At 41.5% G+C, this 20,610-nt stretch overlaps 3 protein-coding genes and 1 long non-coding RNA gene across 9 annotated transcripts in view; 3 read left to right on the top strand and 1 right to left on the bottom strand.

The window, feature by feature from the left end:
* The window catches only part of ttll6 (tubulin tyrosine ligase-like family, member 6), a 14,747-nt gene extending 2,090 nt beyond the window's left edge, over positions 1-12,657 (top strand). For 2 of the 3 annotated variants that reach the window (XM_088439014.1, XM_088439015.1), the window contains exons 5-19: positions 79-198; positions 525-565; positions 1,558-1,676; positions 1,792-1,922; positions 1,992-2,148; positions 3,472-3,615; positions 3,783-3,868; positions 3,933-4,158; positions 5,128-5,306; positions 5,396-5,584; positions 7,227-7,359; positions 9,130-9,327; positions 9,397-9,462; positions 11,649-11,763; positions 11,968-12,657. In XM_088439014.1, coding sequence (XP_088295140.1) covers positions 80-198; positions 525-565; positions 1,558-1,676; positions 1,792-1,922; positions 1,992-2,148; positions 3,472-3,615; positions 3,783-3,868; positions 3,933-4,158; positions 5,128-5,306; positions 5,396-5,584; positions 7,227-7,359; positions 9,130-9,327; positions 9,397-9,462; positions 11,649-11,763; positions 11,968-12,137 — 2,073 coding nt within the window. In that variant the 5' untranslated portion in view covers position 79 and the 3' untranslated portion in view covers positions 12,138-12,657. The remainder of the gene's footprint in view (positions 1-78; positions 199-524; positions 566-1,557; positions 1,677-1,791; positions 1,923-1,991; positions 2,149-3,471; positions 3,616-3,782; positions 3,869-3,932; positions 4,159-5,127; positions 5,307-5,395; positions 5,585-7,226; positions 7,360-9,129; positions 9,328-9,396; positions 9,463-11,648; positions 11,764-11,967) is intronic. The other variant, XM_088439017.1, reaches the window with a different exon arrangement.
* On the bottom strand, positions 8,625-19,536 carry LOC148409456 (uncharacterized). Of its 2 annotated transcripts, XR_015868390.1 has the most exons (4): positions 19,411-19,501; positions 17,753-17,836; positions 9,379-9,470; positions 8,625-9,270 (listed from the first exon to the last, which is right to left on the bottom strand). It is a non-coding gene; the product is annotated as an uncharacterized LOC148409456 (long non-coding RNA). The 2 variants fall into 2 exon arrangements; XR_015868389.1 differs by lacking the exon at positions 17,753-17,836 and having other exon boundaries at positions 19,411-19,536.
* hoxb6b (homeobox B6b) lies at positions 13,131-17,481 on the top strand. 2 transcript variants are annotated; one of them, XM_088439028.1, is made up of 3 exons: positions 13,133-13,704; positions 15,370-15,781; positions 16,847-17,481. In XM_088439028.1, exons 1-3 carry the CDS (start codon positions 13,600-13,602, stop codon positions 17,107-17,109), a joined length of 780 nt encoding a protein of 259 aa, XP_088295154.1. In that variant the 5' UTR covers positions 13,133-13,599; the 3' UTR covers positions 17,110-17,481. The 2 variants fall into 2 exon arrangements, with proteins under 2 accessions (XP_088295155.1, XP_088295154.1); XM_088439029.1 differs by having other exon boundaries at positions 13,131-15,781.
* Positions 17,724-18,857, top strand: hoxb5b (homeobox B5b). 2 transcript variants are annotated; one of them, XM_088439027.1, is made up of 3 exons: positions 17,724-18,260; positions 18,300-18,537; positions 18,608-18,857. In XM_088439027.1, the coding sequence occupies exons 1-3, from the start codon at positions 17,958-17,960 to the stop codon at positions 18,853-18,855; spliced, it is 789 nt and encodes a 262-aa protein (XP_088295153.1). In that variant the 5' UTR covers positions 17,724-17,957; the 3' UTR covers positions 18,856-18,857. The 2 variants fall into 2 exon arrangements, with proteins under 2 accessions (XP_088295153.1, XP_088295151.1); XM_088439025.1 differs by having other exon boundaries at positions 17,724-18,537.
* Positions 19,537-20,610: the final 1,074 nt, after the last annotated feature.

Here is a 20,610-nt window from a genome sequence, read left to right on the forward strand (position 1 = left end):
CTGAACTATTTCTTAGGGGTGCATCATAGGACAAAGGTTAAGAACCACTTGTCTAATTTTCCACATTTGTGTGTTCAGGATGACTCTGCCACATGGCAAGGAACAACAGAAAAAAGGACAAGCAACAAAAATCACCCAAAGAACATCAGATTGCATTTCTGAAAACATCCACAAAAAACGGAGGAGGTCCAAGAGGAGGTACAAGTCCTCCTTGACGCCCTTGCCGATCATTCAGAAACTGTCATTAATATTTTCCACGTTCATCTTGCAATTTGAATACACCCCATCATAAAAAAATTGACATTTTAAGTCGCGAAATTAATTAAATATAAACTAAAAAATTACATGAATTAATCAATTTTGGAAAAAAACTAGAACATACCAAAATGTGGAAAAAGTGGAGCAATTATGTACATAACTTTAACAATACTTTCTTCATATATACAGTACCTTTATACCTTCTGTATTCATGTCATTGTTGCCATGACAATTGAATAGTGGCTATTTTGTTTCCTCTCTTGCAGATGTGTGTGGATTAACTTGACCAACTGCAAGTATGAAAGTGGTAAGCTTTATGATATATATATTTATTATATACACTGAAACAGTGCTTCTCAAATATGGAGGTACGTGTACCCCTTGGGTTAGTGTGAAGCCAATCTCATTTAGTGCTCTTTGAACCCGCGGATGTCCAGCCTTATCACCAAACATGGGCTGACTTTGAAAGGGTCATAACCTTGTCAAATATATACAATAAATATATATTTACTTCCAACCCCTCAAAATGTTCAATGGCATGGGAGTCCAGGCTGAGCCAATCGTTAAAGTCATTGAAAGGCTTCCAAATGTCATAAATTGGCCGCTAGCACCACCCTGTGGTTTTGGGGTGTCAACACAAAAACATTTATTGCACCCAATTCGCAAGTTGCCATTGAAAAGATAAACGCAAAAATTGGGAGAAATGCATGATAAAACCTTTTTAATATGACCAAAATTGACAATATTTCCAATTTTGAATGGCAGTAAATGAGCCTGAAATGGGCTAAATTTGACACCTATATGGTGTACCTCTCGACCTCCCGTTTGACCTCCTGAGAAGGAATGGCAGTGTGGCATATTGAAAGTTGTCATGTTTTGACAATCCATGCAATATTTGAACCTCCTAGTGTTTTTTTGTATGTTTTTCCTTTGATATGACACAAATATATCACGTCAAAAACATCAAATACCTTTGAGTTGATAAAAATTTCCACTAGGGGTTAATGTCGTAACATGAACAGCAGATCCTTTCAAATTTAAGAGCATAATAATTTTAACATAATTTATTGCATAATTATGTTGGTGACTCCTTTGTAAAACATTCTCAAGTTTTATATGGCTTGAGAATATGATATTACGCAGTTTGTCTTCTGGAATTCCTGAATAAAATATCCGAAGAGATATCATTACAAATGTCATTCTAAAAGGTTATTCAAACAGACAGACACTGAAAGTTTTATAACAATATTTCATATTGAAAAGAGGTTGAGAACCACTGTTTTGTATTCCGAATACCAGTACGGCGCGCCGCTCGTCGCTTTGGCCTCAAAGTGGCGGCGGAGGGAGAAGACTGGACGCTGATGTGGTCCGACTGCTCCGTGTCGGTGGAAAGGGTGAAGACCATGAAGCAGTATCAGGTTAGCTCGTCGGCAAAGTTCTTAAGGACAGAAGTCCGCAGTAGGTGTCCTCCATGTTTGTAGTCCAAAGAAAAACTTTAATGACCTGCTTGTCCACGGTTTTGCCGCATTCCAGAAAATCAATCATTTCCCCGGGATGATCGAGATCTGCCGCAAAGACACTCTGGCCAGGAACTTGAACCGCATGTTGAAACTCTTCCCTAAAGACTACAACATCTTTCCCAGGACGTGGTGTCTTCCCGCCGAGTGCGTTTGCCTTCTACTTCTCAAAACAACCATTATTATTTATCCCGCCCTCTCTTTTGTCTTTTCTAGCTATGGCGACTTCCAATCATACGCGCGTGTCAAAAGACACGCCACCTTCATCTGCAAGCCAGACTCAGGCTGTCAGGGACGGGGTATCTTCATCACGAGGTCCGGTAGAGACATTCAGCCTGGAGAACACATGATCTGTCAGCTCTATATCACCAGGGTGGGTGCTCCACACATCAGAGGTGACAGTAAGTTGCATACACTACTCACGTGGAACTTAAAATAATCATTACAAGCGATCCTCATTTTGAAACTTTTGATTGCTGGGGCTACCGTTCAGTATTTCAGCAAATATGTTGTGCGACATGTGCGTTCACGTCACCTAAATGGAAAGAGTGCATTTTTTGTTCATTTTACATTTCACTTCAACCCTTTCACTCCCGTCGGGATCTACAGATCTACAGATTCTAGTGGCATTTAGCATTTTTTCCATAAGCAACAAGGCAGTGCTTGGCCAGTTGTCAACAAGGAATGTTGCGTTGTACAATTTCTCGTGATAACAATCCAGTACTGTGGAAATATATTGATAGTAAGTGCTACATATGTGCGGTACTATAGATTACACTATGTATAATACCATGTATTATTAACCTTTATTATTATTATTATTATTATTATTATTATTATTATTAAAAAATATTGCTGGGACAAAAATCCTAATCTGTGGAATCTATGGAATTTTCCAAGTAACCTAGACTTATAAACAGACTTATATACATACAGTAAATTGTTTTTTTTTTTCAACAACAAAAAAGAAAGGCGGTAGTGAAAGGGTTAAATCCAGATGCCCCTAACTTCTAAGTTCTTTATGGGTACGTCATAAATCTCAAGGATTAACTTGAGCCACACAAGGTAATTAAATTAAAGTGTGTTTTTTTTTTAATATACTCGAGCCACACGAGGTAATCAGATTAAAGTGTTTTTTTTTTAATATAAACTAATTGTTAAAAAAAATAGTATAAGTGACAAGTTTTTATACATGTATTTATTTTACTTTGAAACTTTGGGGGGAATACATATTTCCTTTTAGTTCCATGAAAAAAAGCAGCATAAAACCAAAAAAAAACAAAACTATCTATTGTTAGATCTGATATTAAGAGTATTTGATGTTTTGAGGGCCAAAAAATGTTATTCCATGAATTATTTAAATACTTTAATAATAGGGCACCATTTATGGTCTTTTGTGTTTATAGTGTGCGTTTTTTGAAAAAACTGTCACTGCCCCCCCCCCCTCCAGAAATGCATCAAAAACAGTTATGAATTTTTGTCCTACCAAAGGTCCTATTATAATAATTTAAATTATTCCACTTAGAATTATTTTTTTTTTTTTTTACAAGTTTTAGGTAAGCAAGTCCCGATTCCTAGATTGGGTACCTTAAGTCTGACTTGGGCCAAGTAATCCGATTCAAATCTCTTTCATCACCAACACACACATCTACTTGTACACGTACACATACTCAAACTGTACATGTCTTGAATTCAGCCTCTAATCATGGACGGCTACAAGTTCGACTTGCGTATCTACGTGCTGGTGACGTCATGTGACCCTCTCAGGATCTTCCTGTTCAAGGAGGGGCTGGCCCGCTTCTGCACCACCAAGTACATGGAACCAACAATCAACAACATGGTGAGGACAGAAATTCTCACCTCGAGCCGTAATTCCATCATTATTGTGACAAAGTCATGGTTGACTCCATACATGCCAAAGCTCGAAATCGAACCTCAAACCTTAAAACCATGAGTCAAATGTGTAAACCTAAATATGCTATAGTAACCTTCAATCCCTCCCATTAGGATGAAGTGTGCATGCACCTGACCAATTACTCCATCAACAAGCACAAGGAGAACTTCATCCGTGACGACCACAACGGCAGCAAGCGGTGCGTTGCCCCGGTAACATGGCTGTAACCCCAGCAGGAAACTGTCCTGTTCTGGTTCCTCCAGGAAGCTGACGACACTCATACAGCAGCTGGAGGAGACGTGCGCCGACGCCGAGAAACTGTGGGTCGACATCGAGGACGTGATCATCAAGACGTTGATCGCCGTGCAGCCCGTCCTCAAGCACAATTACCACACGTGCTTCCCCCACCAAACCGCCGCCAGCGCCTGCTTCGAAATCCTCGGCTTTGACGTCCTCCTGGATCAGTGCATGCGACCCTGGGTGCTCGAGGTAATTTTTGAACCAGAGGTACTCTCGCATGAACAAAATACCGTGGGCCCCGTGTTACGACATTAATCCGTTTCGCACTAGGGGTCGTAAGGCGAATGGGTCATATGACGGGCAATCCAAACCTATGTTAGCTAATGCGTGTAGAACCCCAGGTAAAAACATCAGAATTGTACATACATATTAAAAATCCGTACCAAAATAGTATAGTAAGTGCTTACCTTTGAGTGCCGCTTGTTGTGCCCATATTCCCTAATAAGGGTTATCTCCAGTATTGTTTCCATACAAATCATCTTCTTACTTCTCTCTTTTACATCACTAGCAAGCTTGGGACCCATGGCTTACCCTTTCAACTTTGAATTAAGCAAAATGCACTATAAATAAATCTATAAATAAATAAGTTTTGTAACCACTCACAATCGAACAAAGCTTTACCGTTCCGCCATTTTGAAACGAGTGAGGCCGACGAATAGCAGACCACCATCTCCGTGAGGAGACGCCGACCAATAGCAGAATTGTAGTGACGCGTTGCAGGGACGACAACTGAAAATAAGTGTAATTACCTAAAAACGCCCGGAGATGGAGACGAAACAACACAAATACAGCCAAGCCCCTAGGGTCATGACAGTTCAAAAACGGGAAAATGTCATAAAGAGTGAATGAGAAAACTGTATTCCACGTCGCATCATGAACATAACATAAATCAGGGACGTTGTAACACGGGGGTCCACTTTAGTTGCTTGCTACAAGTAGTCACTGTGCCATATGGTCACATGGTGTGGCCTCCTTGACCAAAAAAAATCAGTATCGAAACTATCGGTCCTTCTTTAATTATTACTTTTGTCAAATTCAAGTTATTTCTGTGATCATTGAGTGTTTCCTTCCATAAGCACTCATGTTCTTCTACCACTCGGGTGGATGAGAAGAAATATAAACGAGCCACCGCCAATTAGCAAGAGCTGATTCTGACAGGTGAACCACTCGCCGAGTTTCAACACCGACTCTCCGCTGGACCGTGAGGTGAAAGACGCTCTGCTGCTGGACACGCTTCTTCTCGTCAACCTCAACGCCTGCAACAAGAGCAGGATCACAAAGGAGGAGCGCAGGCGCTCCCAGGAACGTCTGCAGGAAAACCGGTCCACAGCGGCAATGTTAGTCTCACCTCACTTACCCCGATATATACACATACGCCCAAGTAAAATATCAACACGATTGTTACCCTTGGCGTTTGATCTCAAAGGTCCGAGGAGCTGCACCAGTGCCAGGCGGCCTCGGTCCAGCAGACGGAGTCGTACGAGAGCAAACATCTAGGAGGCTTCAGGAGGATCTTCCCCAGGGAGGGAGGAGACAAGTACGACAAGTTCTTCATGCAGGGAAACTCGCTGGTGCAGACCACGGAAGCTTCCAGAGCCCGGCAGGAGTGCGCCAGGTACCTGCTACCTGACACATGGAAAGATGGGTCATATAGTCTCAGAAGAATCTCCAAGTTTTGGTAGAAAATCTGTTTTCTGACTTTAATTCATTTTCCCTCCTTCCGATACCCTCCTGAGATCCAGCCCATTCATTTGTGTCCACTGCTGTGTCCGTCTTCTCTCGGCAAGACAGCAAAGTGAATTGCATCCCGCCCAAACACGAGAATTCCTAGGAAAGGCTAGGATGTCCTCAACTGAGCACATTAGGACTTAAGTCAAAAATCAGTTGGAAAATAGAGCACAAACATATTATTAAAAATGAATGGGCTGCGTCTCAGGAGGATATAAGAAAATCAAATGATGACAGTTTTTACTGTCCTTCATGTTGGGTACTTTCCATCGTTATTGGAATTTTTCTACTTTTTTATTTTCATTTTGAGAATGGTTCTGGGGTACTTTCCATCGTATTGCCATACTTTATGTCATTATGGGAATTTTGCAATTTTTCTTCGACCTTCAGGGGGATTTTCCTTCATTTTTTTGCTGCTTTCCAACATTTTAGGATGCTTTCATTCATTATGGGACTTGTGTTACTTTTGATCCATTTTGGGACCTCCAAGGCGGTACTTTTTTTTTTTTTTAAGGGTGTTACATCATTATGAGATGCTTTCTGTCTTGATGCATTTTCTGCATTTTTTGCTATTTTGCGACCACCAGTTTCCACTTTCCATCATTATGAGGATTTTAGTACATATTTAAAAATTTGGAACCCCAGGAGCTGCTTTTCTTAATTTTGGGGAACTTTACATCAGTAGAGGGGTATTTTTTATAGTTTCACTTTCCGTCATTATAATTTTTGTACTCTGTCATTTTGGGACCTCCAGGGATAAGTTCCTTCATTTTGGGGTACTTTCCATCGTTTTGAAGTACTTTCTGTCATTTTAGTCGTTATAACCATTATAAAAGATTATTTTATTTATACTTCATCATGTATGAGAAAATTAATGACAATTACAATTACTGTATTAAATTATCTGACTCATTAATTAAAATAAATACAACATTTATACACATTATATTATTATAGGAATAGTCTACTCACCTTGTGATTTTCAGAATAAAAAGTTCATATTTTTTCTATAATTATTTTGATAACAAAATGATTTGTCATGTATAATCATCACCTTTAAAAGTCACATTTTCCACATTTGCCATCGACTAAAATGAATGTCGGTCATGTGACATTGGCTTGAGCTGTCACCTTAGCCTTTAGCGCATATGATGTCATTTTCAGTCAACAGCAAGAGGCAAAAGCTGTTAATATTAGCAGTATATGAAAAATAATTGTCAGCAATATAACATATTAATGTTTCGCTGCTGAAAATGGCCCAATAAATAGAGTACCCCTTTTAAAATAAATCACATTCCATTCTTAATTCAATTGTGCCCCTTGAGCAGAGGCCTCCAGCTTACAACATCATCTTATTATTATTGTGTATGTAAAATATGTATATTTAAAAAAATAGATGGGCTTCAAACAAACTGTTTAACTCATCTTTGGGTCATGAGCAACATTTTTCGTATTATTCATGCTACTGTATGACGGTGTAAATATTGTCGGGAATGAGGCAAAATTGTCACTTTGGCATCCATGCATAGGCAACTAATCCAGGAGCTTCGCGAGAGGCAGAGGACCGTGACCTTCACCCGGCCCCGGGAATCTCAAGGCGAAACGGCCGGGGAGCGTCCCAAACCTCGACCTGTGCCACGCAGACCCCCCGCCAGCTACCCGGTGAGGCACCGCAGCCGCCGCGAGATGGCGTCTGCACACTCTTTTGTCCCAGGATGAATTGGTGGCCTCCTCTTTGACCCCAGCGGCAGCATTCAAATGAGCCAGATGATGCTTGCGAGCTTTTAGTGCCGCCGCATGCAAATGTACCCCAGACATGACATGGGGAAGAAAAAAATGTACTTGTCCACACAATATAGAGTTAACATGGGCAAAAGAAATGGTAATGCGAGGCCGTGAAACTACCATTCCTGGAGCGCACCTTAAGAAATGCTAAACTGCAATTTCTAATAAAGGTGCGCTCCATTTGTTTATCTCCCAAGTTCACGGGAATGATATTACATTTTCAAATGAGTGTTTTGTGCTCGTTCTATTTCATGGGCACTTTTTGATATATTGTTTTACACTTTTGTATTTTGTGCGCACGTGACATGAAGTTTCTGGCAGCAAATCTATCCCCCCTGCAAATTAAGACTTTTTTTGTGGCCTCAAATTTGAATTTTCCTGGCTGCATTTTGTGTTTTGTGTACAAATGCTTAGTTAGTGGCCTCAATTTTCAAGCGCACTGCAGGCCTATTTTGCAGCAATAAATTACAATGGTTGCATTAATACATTACATCTGTGGTGTCCAAACTGTGGCCCGAGGGCCATTTCTGGCCCACAAACTATTCCGAAGCAGATCATGGCTTTTTACTATAAATTTTGCTCCTAACGGTTTTATATATCACAAAGCTTACTAAATTTGTTCCTATTTGCAACTATTTAACTGTCAAGTAACTGCTTTATTTATGGTTAGCTTGATCCTTTTTTTCCCCCTGAATGTAGAGCTCGGTTTCGGCTGCTATTCGATGAAAGGGCATGCATTTTCTAGTGCCTTATGGTAGTGATGGACAAATGAAGCTTCATGAAGCACTTGTGATATTTCAGTCATTTTTGATCACAAATAAGTGTTTCATGCAAATCATATACAGTATTACCAACAAAATATATGTATATATATTTAGTACTTGCCCACGTATTCATGATCAAAGTTATTTTATAGTGGCCACTATTTTCTCTACGCATTCCTGTATTTTTCAGGCTATAAACTACTTTTTCTCAAGCGTTGAACCCTGTGACTTATAGTCCAGTGTGTGTGTTGTGCGTGTGTGTGTTTTTTCTCAATAGCCAACAGGGACCAATCCCCTGGTAAACAAATGGAGAAAAAAGAAGACACTATCAAATTCTTTTGATTTTGAATTGCTATTTTACTCGTTACCAGGGGCCTGTCTCCACTAGTAAAAACATTCAGGCATGTTACTGTTATGTTGGTACAGTATTTTAAAAACAATCCATGTTATGTTGGTGCTCCTCTTATTTCTTAACATGCATTCATGTTCAGTCTTGTAGAATATAACCAAGCAGTTTGAAAAAAAAAGTTTTAAATAATGGCAAAAAAAAACTTCTTTGCATAAATATTTGATGTTACAACCTGTGGCTTATTGGTGGTACTGCTTCTACCTGACAAAATTGTTTTCCTTTTAAATGTTTGTTAGTGCAGCTTATAATATATGTATATATTGTCCAAGAATGTTATATCAATTGAAAATACTTAATTGAGGTCATAAAGTAATATTACCAGGATCTGTTTGTGTCCAAGTTGTCACTCGAACTCTATTAACCCTGCATATTTGTATCTGTTGGCAAAAAAATCAAATTTGTGGCCATAATTAAATTTTTTTCCATGTCATGCCCATAATAACAAATGTGTGTGTGTTTTTTTTCTTAATGAAGCCTCCTGCTGCAATTAAAACTTATGAGCTGGACGAGGACAATTATGACGAGGAGGAAGAGGAACGAGTCAAGATGCTGATCCAGAGAAAGAAGCTGCTGCTGGGCCTGGGCCTTGTCCAGCGAATCCGGCCACTGCTGCATCTGGAGGGTCGCCACACCGACGCCCACCGCAAGCCGGTCGCCAAGCAACTTTTAACGGTGTCGTACTTGATTGCGAATGCCTCGCCAAAAATGCAAACGTTGTCTTACCTCGACTTTTGCGTGCAGCTGGATGCTCTGACGCCACTTTGTGAAAAGACCAAGGTGTCGCCTTACACTCTGACATCCAGGCAGGTATGTAACTGAAAAAAAGAAACCAAACAATGACCATGGTTGCTTATTATTATTAAAATACAAGGAACACAAACGACTAAAAGCATGCTATTCTTTGCATGTTCACACTTACACAGACATTTTCAAGTTCCTGAAATATAAACATTATAATACAGCATTCCCTTGTTTAGTACAATGGTTTCATTCTCAAAAATATGCGCTGGGATTGAAATCCGTGGGATAGCAATTGAACTTTTTGAGTATTTTCTTTTAGTTCCTTACTTTTATTTTAGTTTGTAAAATCTTTTTTTCTGACTGGTCTGACTGAAGGAAGAAAAATATCAAGAAAAATAAACCTCAATAGATGAGGTCATTAATAAAATTCCATGTAGTAGAGGTTTAATTTTTTTGAATGATGAAAATTGCTTTTTTTTTTTTTTTACTGGTCTTATTTAAAAAGAAGAAAAATAGTAAAGTAAACCTGCAATAGAATAAGTCATGAATGAAAATTTGCAATAGTCCGGAACCGCAATAACTGAACCGTGATGTAACGGAACATTACACACATTTGTGTGCGCGCACGCGCATACACACACGCACACACACACACGCACACACACATAATCAAATGTTATACAATGATAGACTGTAAAAAAAACTATCACTTATCAGGTTTTATGTGTTTATGAATGTAAGTCAGAAACTGATATTGATACATTATAATTTTAATATTAATTCTCTTTAAAATGATAGAATACATCGGGATGGTTCAAACAGATCAGCAGTTTGAATGTTGCTACGGTGAAATCTCTAATTTTGAGGGAAACGAGTTTAAAGATTTGGCACATTCATCTTTCAGTTGTGCACGTATATAGTCTACCAATCCCTTATTTTCCTTATTTTATTTCGATTAAAATTTGAACCTTTTGGCTGCTGTGAAATAAAAGTCAAGAATTTATGAAGGTTCACTTTGCAGAAATCCCAAAATGGACATCGCTGAGTCTGGTTTTGTGAAAACACACACACACACACACACACACGCTTCAACTCTATATATACATATGTGTATATGCTAATTTAACAAGCATACTCGGTCACTGGCACAAAGACAGACAAAAGGGCGTTTACATAGTTTTAGTTTAAAAAAAAAGTTCAACAGCTCATTGGAAAAATAAAAAAATCTGCACACTTTCCAAAGCCAAGTTCAAACAGCCTTTGGCACAGCATCTCAGTGCTTGCTCAAGTTACCTCCACAGGGCCTCGCAAATGCTGCCAGAGTATGTTGTTGACAGGCAGAACCAAACCAATGAGTGACAAGTATGGAGGATTGTTTCAATGAAAAGATGATAAGAATAAAATGCCTGTACCAGAGTCAGATTTCGTTTTTTTTTTGGTTTTTGTTCTTTTTTTAACAATCGAGTTTTACAAGAAATAAATCGTATTAAAGGACCCGGAAAGATATTCTGGTTCGAAACGTTTTTTTTTTTAAATTGAGGATTTTACATTCATTCCAAGGTTTTACTTAAGTAAATGGTTGTTCCGGTGTTGTACAATGTAATTGTTTAAAAAGGCGATTAATTTCCATTAATTTTGGAAATTTTTGCGATTAGACCTTTAAAAAAATCGTATGACAGCACCAGTATATGCATATATGCCTTTATTAATACAATGAACAGTTATTGATAAAACATTAATGATTAAATATATAAAAGGCGTGTTTTTATCAAATAACTTATACAAGGTTTGTTTTTTTTAAAATTCGCCTGGCAAGGCCGTATGTGGCCCACAGGCCTTATGTTCCTCAACTCCTGCTTTCAAATATGTTCATAAATCTGGTTTATAGCGCCACCTGTGGTTATGGCGTCGCCTTCAGACCTTGCCAATATTTTCCTTTATTTGAACAGAGGCGTTTCTGATCCTGGAGGATATGGAACATTTAAATTTAGGAAAATATCTGTGCAAGATTTATGCGCTCGCTCAAGTGAAACTTGAAATTGATGTTTACTTTGAAATAATAATCTCACAGATGTCTTACCTTGGACAATGTGTGTTTTTATATAACTGATACCCCCACATAAAATGTTCCATTATTCCAGTATTATTTTTACTTTAGCGCTGTTACCAAAAAGAAACTGTTTCTAGAATATCAAATTGTCAACGTTAAATCATTTATTTTATGCTTTTGCTTGAATTTTCCACCCTACAAGACCTCGCTTAGGACTTCGAGCACCATCAGAAATGTTTACACCTCACTCGATACAGAATGCCGCCACAAAGGACAAGACAAAAGATGGCCCAATGCTGCGAGGGTTTCCGTGCCAGGTGAGGACCTGGCCTTGGTTTTTATTGCCCCAGTGACGTCACATATAACCGCATCGACTCATTCCGTGTTGGTAAAAAAAAAAATGCATGGGTGAACTCAAAATATCAAACTTAAAATAATAAAACGATAATTGATTTTAGAGTTCCAACAAAAACGCAACTATTTTTTACGATCATGTGTGTATATTTTTGTGTTCCATATAGGCACACGCTTGCCAAACGTCAGGTTCCACGACGCGCGGAGCTTGTTGAAGGGGATCCCCAAAACACGTTGCGACCCCGTGGACTTGCAGGGCCTCCTCGTCACCTCCACGCGCCCCCCTCTGCTCCCTCGCCTCTCCCGATGGCACCCCCAGCACGGTGAAGGATCCTGACGGGGGTCACCGGACACCCAAAACCCATGCCCATAATTTTACAGCAAAACTGTGACTGTACAAAAAATATTATATTTAAAGGAGATTTATTTATTTACCTAGGCTTATTTATTGTTAATTTATTTTGATTTTTTGTGTGCCATAAACACAAACACATTCTCAGGGCATAAAGGTCTCACGGGGACTATAAGGAAATAAATTTATATTTCATTCGAATGAATGCGGTCGTTATTGCAGGAATTGTGGCCTTTCGCTAATTTGATAAACAACAAACATATATGATACATTGTCGTCATCATGAGGAAGAAATTGAAAAAAATGTTTTATATTCAAAGCAATTTGCAACTCACGTATCGCATTGCATTTTTTTTACCGTGACCTTTTTTTATTGAACGAAAATGCACGTGGTTGCATTTTGTCAAAGGCCATAAAAGTTTACAACGTTTACAGCTGCTTTGGTTGCGCTCTGAAAACAAAAACACCACAAATTGTCCACACCAACAACATTCTTAGACGTATTGGTGGCTCAGATCTATATTTTAAAATGTTGAAAATGATTTGTAGTTTGAAACGAAATCGTTTTATTTTGTGCAAAGCATTAACATTGTATATTTTGACTCAACACTTTAAAAGAAAACAAATAAAAAATGTCTCTGAGAAAATGTGTATTTAATGAATACGGCACGTAAATTTATTAACATTGTTACAAATTTGACATCTTTATTTGCAAACATTTTGATCTTATTTTCTGTCAGTTTGTCGCAGAAGGGAGGGGGGGTGTTCTTAAAAGGTGGAATGTGTGTCAGGAATTTATGGTTTTATTGCGTGTGTAAATTCCGGAAATCCTCTTTCATGCGGACTCACGGCTGGAAAAGACATTTGACGCAAATGGGGAAGTCCAAAATATTAAGAATTATGAGCAGAATGTATTTAAAGGGTGGAATCTAATGCAAATACAAGCAAATTAAAACATTATTTTGACGAAGTGTGGTTTTGAATATATAGTCATTATGAAAAAATATTTAACTATATCATATATTTTTTTTCTTCAACTAAAACCTTCAAGTTAATTTTCTCATCTCCTGTAAAAATGCTAAAATAGAAGCAAAAATAACTTCCATACCTTCATTGCACGTTTGCATATTATTTCCAAGCTTGGAGGAGCCTCAAAATGGCGCACATAAAAGGGCTGCACTTTATGAAAATTTACAACTTTGCCGTTGCAAGTTTTACGACTTGGGCGGCCCCGGGATTGGCTGCTTGGGATCATGTGCGCGGCCAGAATGGCAACTTCTTCCCCAACAGCTCGTCGTGCAGCTGCTGCTTATACAACCCCGCGCTATAGCAGACGCTTTTTGTTTTCATTTTGTTTTTTTGTTTTTTTTTTTGTGGGGGACTAAAATGGACCAAAGCTCGGAAGGATTTGGGCCCGGAAGTGGACCGCTTCGTTTAAACTGTGGATATGGTGTCATGGCGGCCTACACAAGGTGGGATTCTACTGGACCTTATACTGGACCCGAGTGGTGGGGGGTACACGATGGCACCGGCTGATGGATGTGGCACTAAGGTAAAACCGCTGTGCATGTGTGTATGAGGCATTTTGTTTTATTGCTGCAAGGAAGATGCTGCATTGCATGTCAAAAGGCTTGTGGTTAACATGACGTGCACGCGCGGCCCGAGGGGCTGCAGGTGAGACGAGCACGCGCAGGTCCATTATGTTGATGAGGTTCGAGAATTAGTGCTGTTTTTTCTGCTGGGTTAAATAAATTTGCTTTGTGATCTTAAAGAAATCGAGAAATATCTTGTTAAATACAGTATGTGTTGTGGAGACGCGGAGATTGTCCAAATAATTCTATAAGCTTTATTCGCAAAATGTGTTGAATAATTGTTTAAAATATTTGAATGGTTTTACGCTTATTGAATATAGTTGATGAAGGAATATATCAGAGGTCTCTAAGCTTTATTGTCGAGTATGTGTTGTAGAAAATATTTGAATGGTTCACTAAGATTTGCTGTTGAAATGTGCGCTGTAGAACTAGAAATATAGAAGCTGGGTCATTCTCCAAGCTTTACTGTTGAATATGTGTTGTAGAAACGCAGAAAATATGTAAGTTGTACTTTACGTTTTATTGTTGAATATGTACGGCAGGGAAGCGTAGAAAATATCTACATAATTCTCAGGATTTATTATCGAACATGTGTCCTAGAAACTTGTAAAATATCTTCATGGTTGTCTGAACTTTACTGTCGAAAATCTTTTGTAGAAGATGATATTTGTTCTAAGCTTTATTGTCGAATATGCGTTGTGGAAATGCAGCGAATATGTACAGAATGAAATACAAAGGGTAAAAGTGTATCGTTGTAAAGTTAGTCCAATTAAAAACAGACCGAAAATGTATATTACAGCTTCTTGAATCATCAAAGCAAAAAATTAAAATATGAACATGAATATTAAACGATTGTTGTCGTTTTGCAGTCGCCATCTTGGCTGCAGAGGCCTGCACAGTAAATCGACGTGAATTATTGCATTAAAAAATATGTTCTCGTTTTGTTATAGTCGTTTGTGCTGTGTTTTTAAATCTTCCGCATGACTATGGATTTATGGCGGATAAGATTTTCGCATTTGCTTGAAAAATGTCTGCTTGCACGATGGATTGAAATGTGAACATCAAAACGTTCATTGAAGTAAAAGATTGCTGTTCACGGAAGCAGACGTTGTCCAATCTGGACTCGTTGATCATGGTAAGAAAAAATAACATGAAAACAATCACGTTGTCGCTAACGATGTCATTGATCTGCTTGCCATTTTAAAACGCGATTTGGATGATTGTGTCACTGAGCGATGATTTGGACGGAATTTTGGGAGTTGACTGCGCGATGATGACGATGATCGCGCGTTTCGTTGCACGCACTTGATTTGGAGGCGCCCGGGACCCGTGATGCGCGCAACAAGAGCCCCCCCACGGGCGCAGGCGTGCACGCGCGGACGCCGGTGATTGGCCAGAGGTGGATCAGATGGTACGTTTCCCCTCTGTGTTCAGTGGCACCTCACAAGCAAGCCCCCCACCCTTCCTCCTCTCAGCAAAAGGCAAATCTCCGATAAAGTAATGGCAAAAGCACTTGGACTATAAAAGACAACAAATCATTTTCCTCCGGAGTGCGCCCCGTTGTCCATCCAATGAGTTCCTATTTTGTCAACTCAACTTTCCCCGTGTCTCTGCCGGGAGGACAGGACTCCCTCCTCGGCCAGATCCCCCTCTACACGTCGGGATACAGCGACCCGCTGAGGCACTACTCGGGCGCGGCCGCCTATGGAGGCGCCGCGGCCGCCGCCGCCGTGCAGGACAAAGTCTACCCGGCCTCCTACTACCAGCAGACGGCTATCTACGGGCGGGCGGCCGGCGGGGCTCCGTGCGACTTCAACCCGGCGGGGGGGTTCTATAAGGACGCCGAGGGCTCGTGCGCCTTCTCCGGTCGAGACGACGCGCCCCCGCCGCCGCCTCCGCCGCTCTTCGGCGCGCAGGAGCACGCGCCGCGCAAGGGCGAGTGCGTGGTGGGGGAGCAGGGCGCGGGCATGAGCGTGGACGACAAGTCCTCCGCGCTCATCTACCCGTGGATGCAGAGGATGAACGCCTGCTCGGTCGGTGAGTGCACGGCACCCGCGCACACACGCACGCACACGCACACGCGCGTCTTTTGCTTAGCTTTGCGCCTTTGGCTGCACGCGCACACGCACTCGGGCCTCCAAATACCAAACGGATTGTTGTCGTGACTACGGGACTAAAAGTTAAAAAATAAAGTATTAAAAGTAGCTGAAAAAGTGATCGCAAAACGCGCAAAAAGCACTTATTAAGTTTCGACTGCAATTACAGTGAATGTCATTTTCGTACGTGCGTGCAAAATCTTTTGATTTATTTTAGAAAATAGAGAGAAATACAAAGACAGTTGCATGCATCAAAGTGTTTATAAAATGGATGCTCCAGCAGCACCAGGCATGCGCACTAAAACATTCGCCTGATGCTGAAACGTGCACGTAGAAATGTTTACAATCATTTCGACTTAGCATCATGCTTAATGTGATCAACTATGATATGATTATATATTTATTTATTTATTAATCGTTTCGTTTCATTCGTTTTGTAATAATTCGGCATGTCCACGTTAGTGAATATACGTCACCCTTAAAACTGCTAGGCTAAAAAAGGCCCAATTTGGGTGTTTTGTAACCCAATAACTGTAATATTATTTTTTTTCATTCAATTGAATCTATCTATCTATCTATCTATCTATCTATCTATCTATCTATCTATCTATCTATCTATCTATCTATCTATCTATCTATCTATCTATCTATACATCTATACATCTATACATCTATACATCTATACATCTATACATCTATACATCTATCTATACATCTATACATCCTATCTACCTACCTATCTAGCTACCTATCTACCTATCTACCTATCTACCTACCTATACATTTATCTATAGATCTGTCTATCTATACATCCATACATACATCTCTCTATACATTTCTGCATTCTTATATGCATCTATCGAAAATTAGAAGGTCCAATCAACGAAATCGCATATCCGGAATGCAAGACTCTGTTTTGCCGCGTCCAACACCATGAAAAGAGTGACCCAAAGAGTGTGTGTGTGCGTGTGTGTGCGTGCATATGCGTGCGTGTGTCTGCAAGCAGGCCCGTTCGGCACCAGCGGCCGCAGGGGCCGCCAGACGTACACGCGCTACCAGACGCTGGAGCTGGAGAAGGAGTTCCACTTCAACCGCTACCTGACGCGCAGGCGCCGGATAGAAATCTCCCACGCGCTGTGCCTGACCGAGAGACAGATCAAAATCTGGTTCCAGAACCGCAGGATGAAGTGGAAGAAGGAGAACAAGCTCCTCAACCCGCCAAAGACGCCCGAGGAGGAGGAAGAGGAGCAGGCGGAGAAGAAGAGTTAAAAAAAATAACAAACAAAGAAACAAGGACACTGAAGGTGTACAAAATGATGCTGTAGATATTATTCAAGTGTCGCGTGCTATCTCCTAGAGCTGCTTTTAGACCTCCTCTGTGTGCTCGGTCTTGATTTAGGGACTATGCAAACATGTACAGAAATTTGTAGCGCTTTTTGGACCCTGTCGTTTCCCGTATGTACATCGTGTTGTAGGCCTCTGTACGTGCACGTGTTGTACTTGTTCTTCCAGTTTGTACATAAAATGTCAGCATTATTCTTATTATGATGTCATTATTTATTGCTGTAACGTGTCTGATGCAATATTTTGTTCAGGACAAATTGTACATAAATAAAAAGGCTTTTTGATGTACAATGGCAATCCCGCCGGTGTGTTTTTAATTCTAAATATTAAGTATGACAGGGTGGGAACGAGCGCGAGGCTCGAAACAATCGAAAGCGTCAAAGGCGCGCACAAGGATGACGGATGACTCCCGAGGCCCTCGCGACTTCGTGGCCGCTTCCGCATCCGGCCGCCAGATGGCGCCCTCGCCCCGCGCGGCCGCGCCGGCGCGCGCGGCGGGGAGGCACCATTGACTGGAGCCTAACGACCATTATTTCGTCATCATTTGTAAGCGGCGAGCATGAATTACCTCTCCAAGTCATCAGTGAGGATTTACGACTGGTCAACAAAGGCACGTGATTCCCGAGCGCGCTCCCATATTTGGGCGGCATACCTGGCAAAGTACAGTAGGGGCTTCATTGCTTATAATTCATGATTGCGTCCATAAATCGTGCAAGCACACAAGGATTATAGCGACAAAGATCTACAAATCGAGGCTTTAAAAAAGCAAGCAAATGAGCTCGTACTTTGTAAACTCGTTCTCAGGGCGCTACCCAAATGGCTCCGACTATCAGTTACTAAATTATGGGACTAACGGCGCAGTGAGCGGCTCCTTCAGAGACCCTGGCACCATGCATTCCGGGTCCTTCGGCTACAACTACAATGGCATGGACCTAACCGTGAACCGAACCAGCGGCGCCTCGGGAGGAGGAGGCGGCGGAGGCGGCGCGGGCGGCGGCGGCGGCGGCCACTTCGCGGACGCGCGGGGCTTCGGCTACCGCCAGAGCCCAAACTGCTCGCTGTCCTCCCCGGACTCGGTGCAGCAGCCCGCGCCGGCGTCGTGCGCCACCGCCGAGGTCAAGAGCGCCTCCCCGGCGTCCGCCAACAAAAGCGCCGGCTTCACGGACATCGACGACCCCGCCGCCGCCGCCGCCGCCAACGCCGACGCCGAGGAGCGCGGCTCGGCTTCGGGCGCCGCTCAGCGGTCGCAGGAGCCCAACCTGGCCACCTCCTCGTCCGCCGCCCCCGCCGCCAACGAGTGCGGCCACGCGCCGCAGATCTTCCCCTGGATGCGGAAGCTGCACATCAGCCACGGTAAATAAACCCTATAACCGAGCGATCGCACCCCCAAAATCCCCTCGCGCATCTTTATTCGTCCTCGCAGATATGACCGGACCGGACGGCAAGCGGGCCAGAACCGCCTACACCCGCTACCAGACGCTGGAACTGGAGAAGGAGTTCCATTTCAACCGCTACCTGACGCGGCGGAGGCGGATAGAGATCGCGCACGCGCTTTGTCTTTCCGAGAGACAGATCAAAATCTGGTTCCAGAACCGCAGGATGAAATGGAAGAAGGACAATAAGCTGAAGAGCATGAGCCTGGTGACGGGCGCCAGCGCCTTCCACAACTGAGCCGAGACCGCCGCCGACCCGCCACGGCCGACCTTGCTGTCGCTGCTTTGGAGGTGAACGCGTTCTCATAATTATAATAATAATAATAATAATAATTATAATGATAATAATAAGACGAAAACGGTGAAAAAATACTTGTAACGCTCTGAAGCGCAGCACCTTGCAGCATGCTATTGTGATAGAAAAAGTATCCTGTGGTTCTTTTTAGTGGTAGCGTGTAGATGTCATATTGGTGTAAATATTAATATTTGTCTCTTGGACGTGAGCTCTTTCTCGAAGTGGAGTGTTTTAAGAAGAAAAAAATCACGATAAATGAGAAAAAAAATCAAGCTGCTGCCATTTGAATGTAAACATGGGCCCTTGTGCATACTCGGATTGTTTAGTGTGTGTGCGCGTGCGTGCGTGCGTGTGTGTGCGATGTCAACTTTGTTTTCTTCTTGCCAACAAGCTTTTTGTATCGTGAACTCATAGCGCTTGGAAATAAAACTTTCTCTCTCACGCTTGACTTTTTGCGACACTTTTTTGGGGGGGGATATTAAATTCAAAGTTACTTACCTTGTGCTGAAGACGTCTGGTGATGCGAGCGCGCGTGTTTCCCACGTTTCGCGAGAATCTTCCCCAAAAGACAAGCGGAGATTGTCTTATAAGCCGGTACAAGTACGAAAAATCCCTCTTTGCAAAGATTGTAAAGGCCCTATATGACATACAACAGTCGGCGCAAAGTCACGTGAGCTCCATAAAGTTGCTTTTATGGTTTTGGGGAGTAGACAATGTTCAATATAATTCACACGAGCTTGAATGAGAGTGACGGCTTAACTGCGTGCAGGGGACCGAGCGAGCACGGACGCTCGTAGATGTGGACTCGCAATGTTGCAATAAAAGTATCGAGAGGGCCTGCGTTTTGATTGCCTTTTAATCGCGCCTAATTCCATTTCACCCTTTATCCCGCTTGCGTCCATCCTTTTGCGGTTTAATAGCAAACTGACTTTTATTAGACTGACAATGGTTCTTTTGCATTTTAAAAAAATATCACATTTTTTACTGTGATTTTTTTTTTTTTTTGGAGCAGAACTTGAGAAGGTTTTGCTGTGATTAATGCCCACCAGGCAAGTCACCGGGCGGCCAAAGGTGGTGCACGGGCCGCATCAAGGAGACACATGAAGCCTGTTTGGATATTCTTTCATTGAAAAAAAAAAAACGTTAAAAACAGAAGCAGTGGGCTCAACAAGGGACATTTTGCACATATTCATAACTATATTAAGTGGCAATTTTGCCATCCCGTAACGACTATTGCATATTGATAGGGCTAATGTAGAGCCGGATGTCATGCATTATTCATGACGGCGGGATCATCCGGGGGTCAAGAGACGAAGTGGGGGCTGATTTGCTTTGCACTGTCACAGGGCAAAGCAATGTTTGCAATCGTAGACAATCATATTTTGTCAATTGCGTGCATATATATATATATAAGCACTGTTTATCAGCCGACCCTTTAAAATAAAACCGATCTCATCTCCCTGTGCAGATACCTGCGCAGCACTAACTTGAAAAAAATCAGATACTTTATAAGCATGCTGTAAGAGGCTTTTTTCCGGGTGTATTGTTTCGCAGGCTTATAGTTACGTTGCAAGACATGAAAAAAAATGTTTTGCAATGTAACTATAAGATTACAATATTGAATGTGTATGCAGTTTGTTATGAAAACAAGAACTGGGATAGTCAAAAATCGGGATCGAGCATGCTTTTTAAAGATTG

The sequence above is a fragment of the Hippichthys cyanospilos genome, chromosome 17 (assembly GCF_059441005.1).
Source record: "Hippichthys cyanospilos isolate Australia breed blue-spotted pipefish chromosome 17, RoL_Hcya_1.0, whole genome shotgun sequence".
Classification (NCBI taxonomy): Eukaryota; Metazoa; Chordata; class Actinopteri; order Syngnathiformes; family Syngnathidae; genus Hippichthys; species Hippichthys cyanospilos.

Excerpts from the sequence above, each read along its gene's own strand:
- hoxb6b (XM_088439028.1), top strand. The coding sequence starts at position 13,600 with ATGGTGTCATGGCGGCCTACACAAGGTGGGATTCTACTGGACCTTATA. Across the intron at positions 13,705-15,369 it reads CTGATGGATGTGGCACTAAG|GACTCCCTCCTCGGCCAGAT; the intron begins GTAAAACCGCTG and ends CCGGGAGGACAG. Across the intron at positions 15,782-16,846 it reads GATGAACGCCTGCTCGGTCG|GCCCGTTCGGCACCAGCGGC; the intron begins GTGAGTGCACGG and ends GTCTGCAAGCAG.
- hoxb5b (XM_088439025.1), top strand. The coding sequence starts at position 17,958 with ATGAGCTCGTACTTTGTAAACTCGTTCTCAGGGCGCTACCCAAATGGC. Across the intron at positions 18,538-18,607 it reads GAAGCTGCACATCAGCCACG|ATATGACCGGACCGGACGGC; the intron begins GTAAATAAACCC and ends TCGTCCTCGCAG.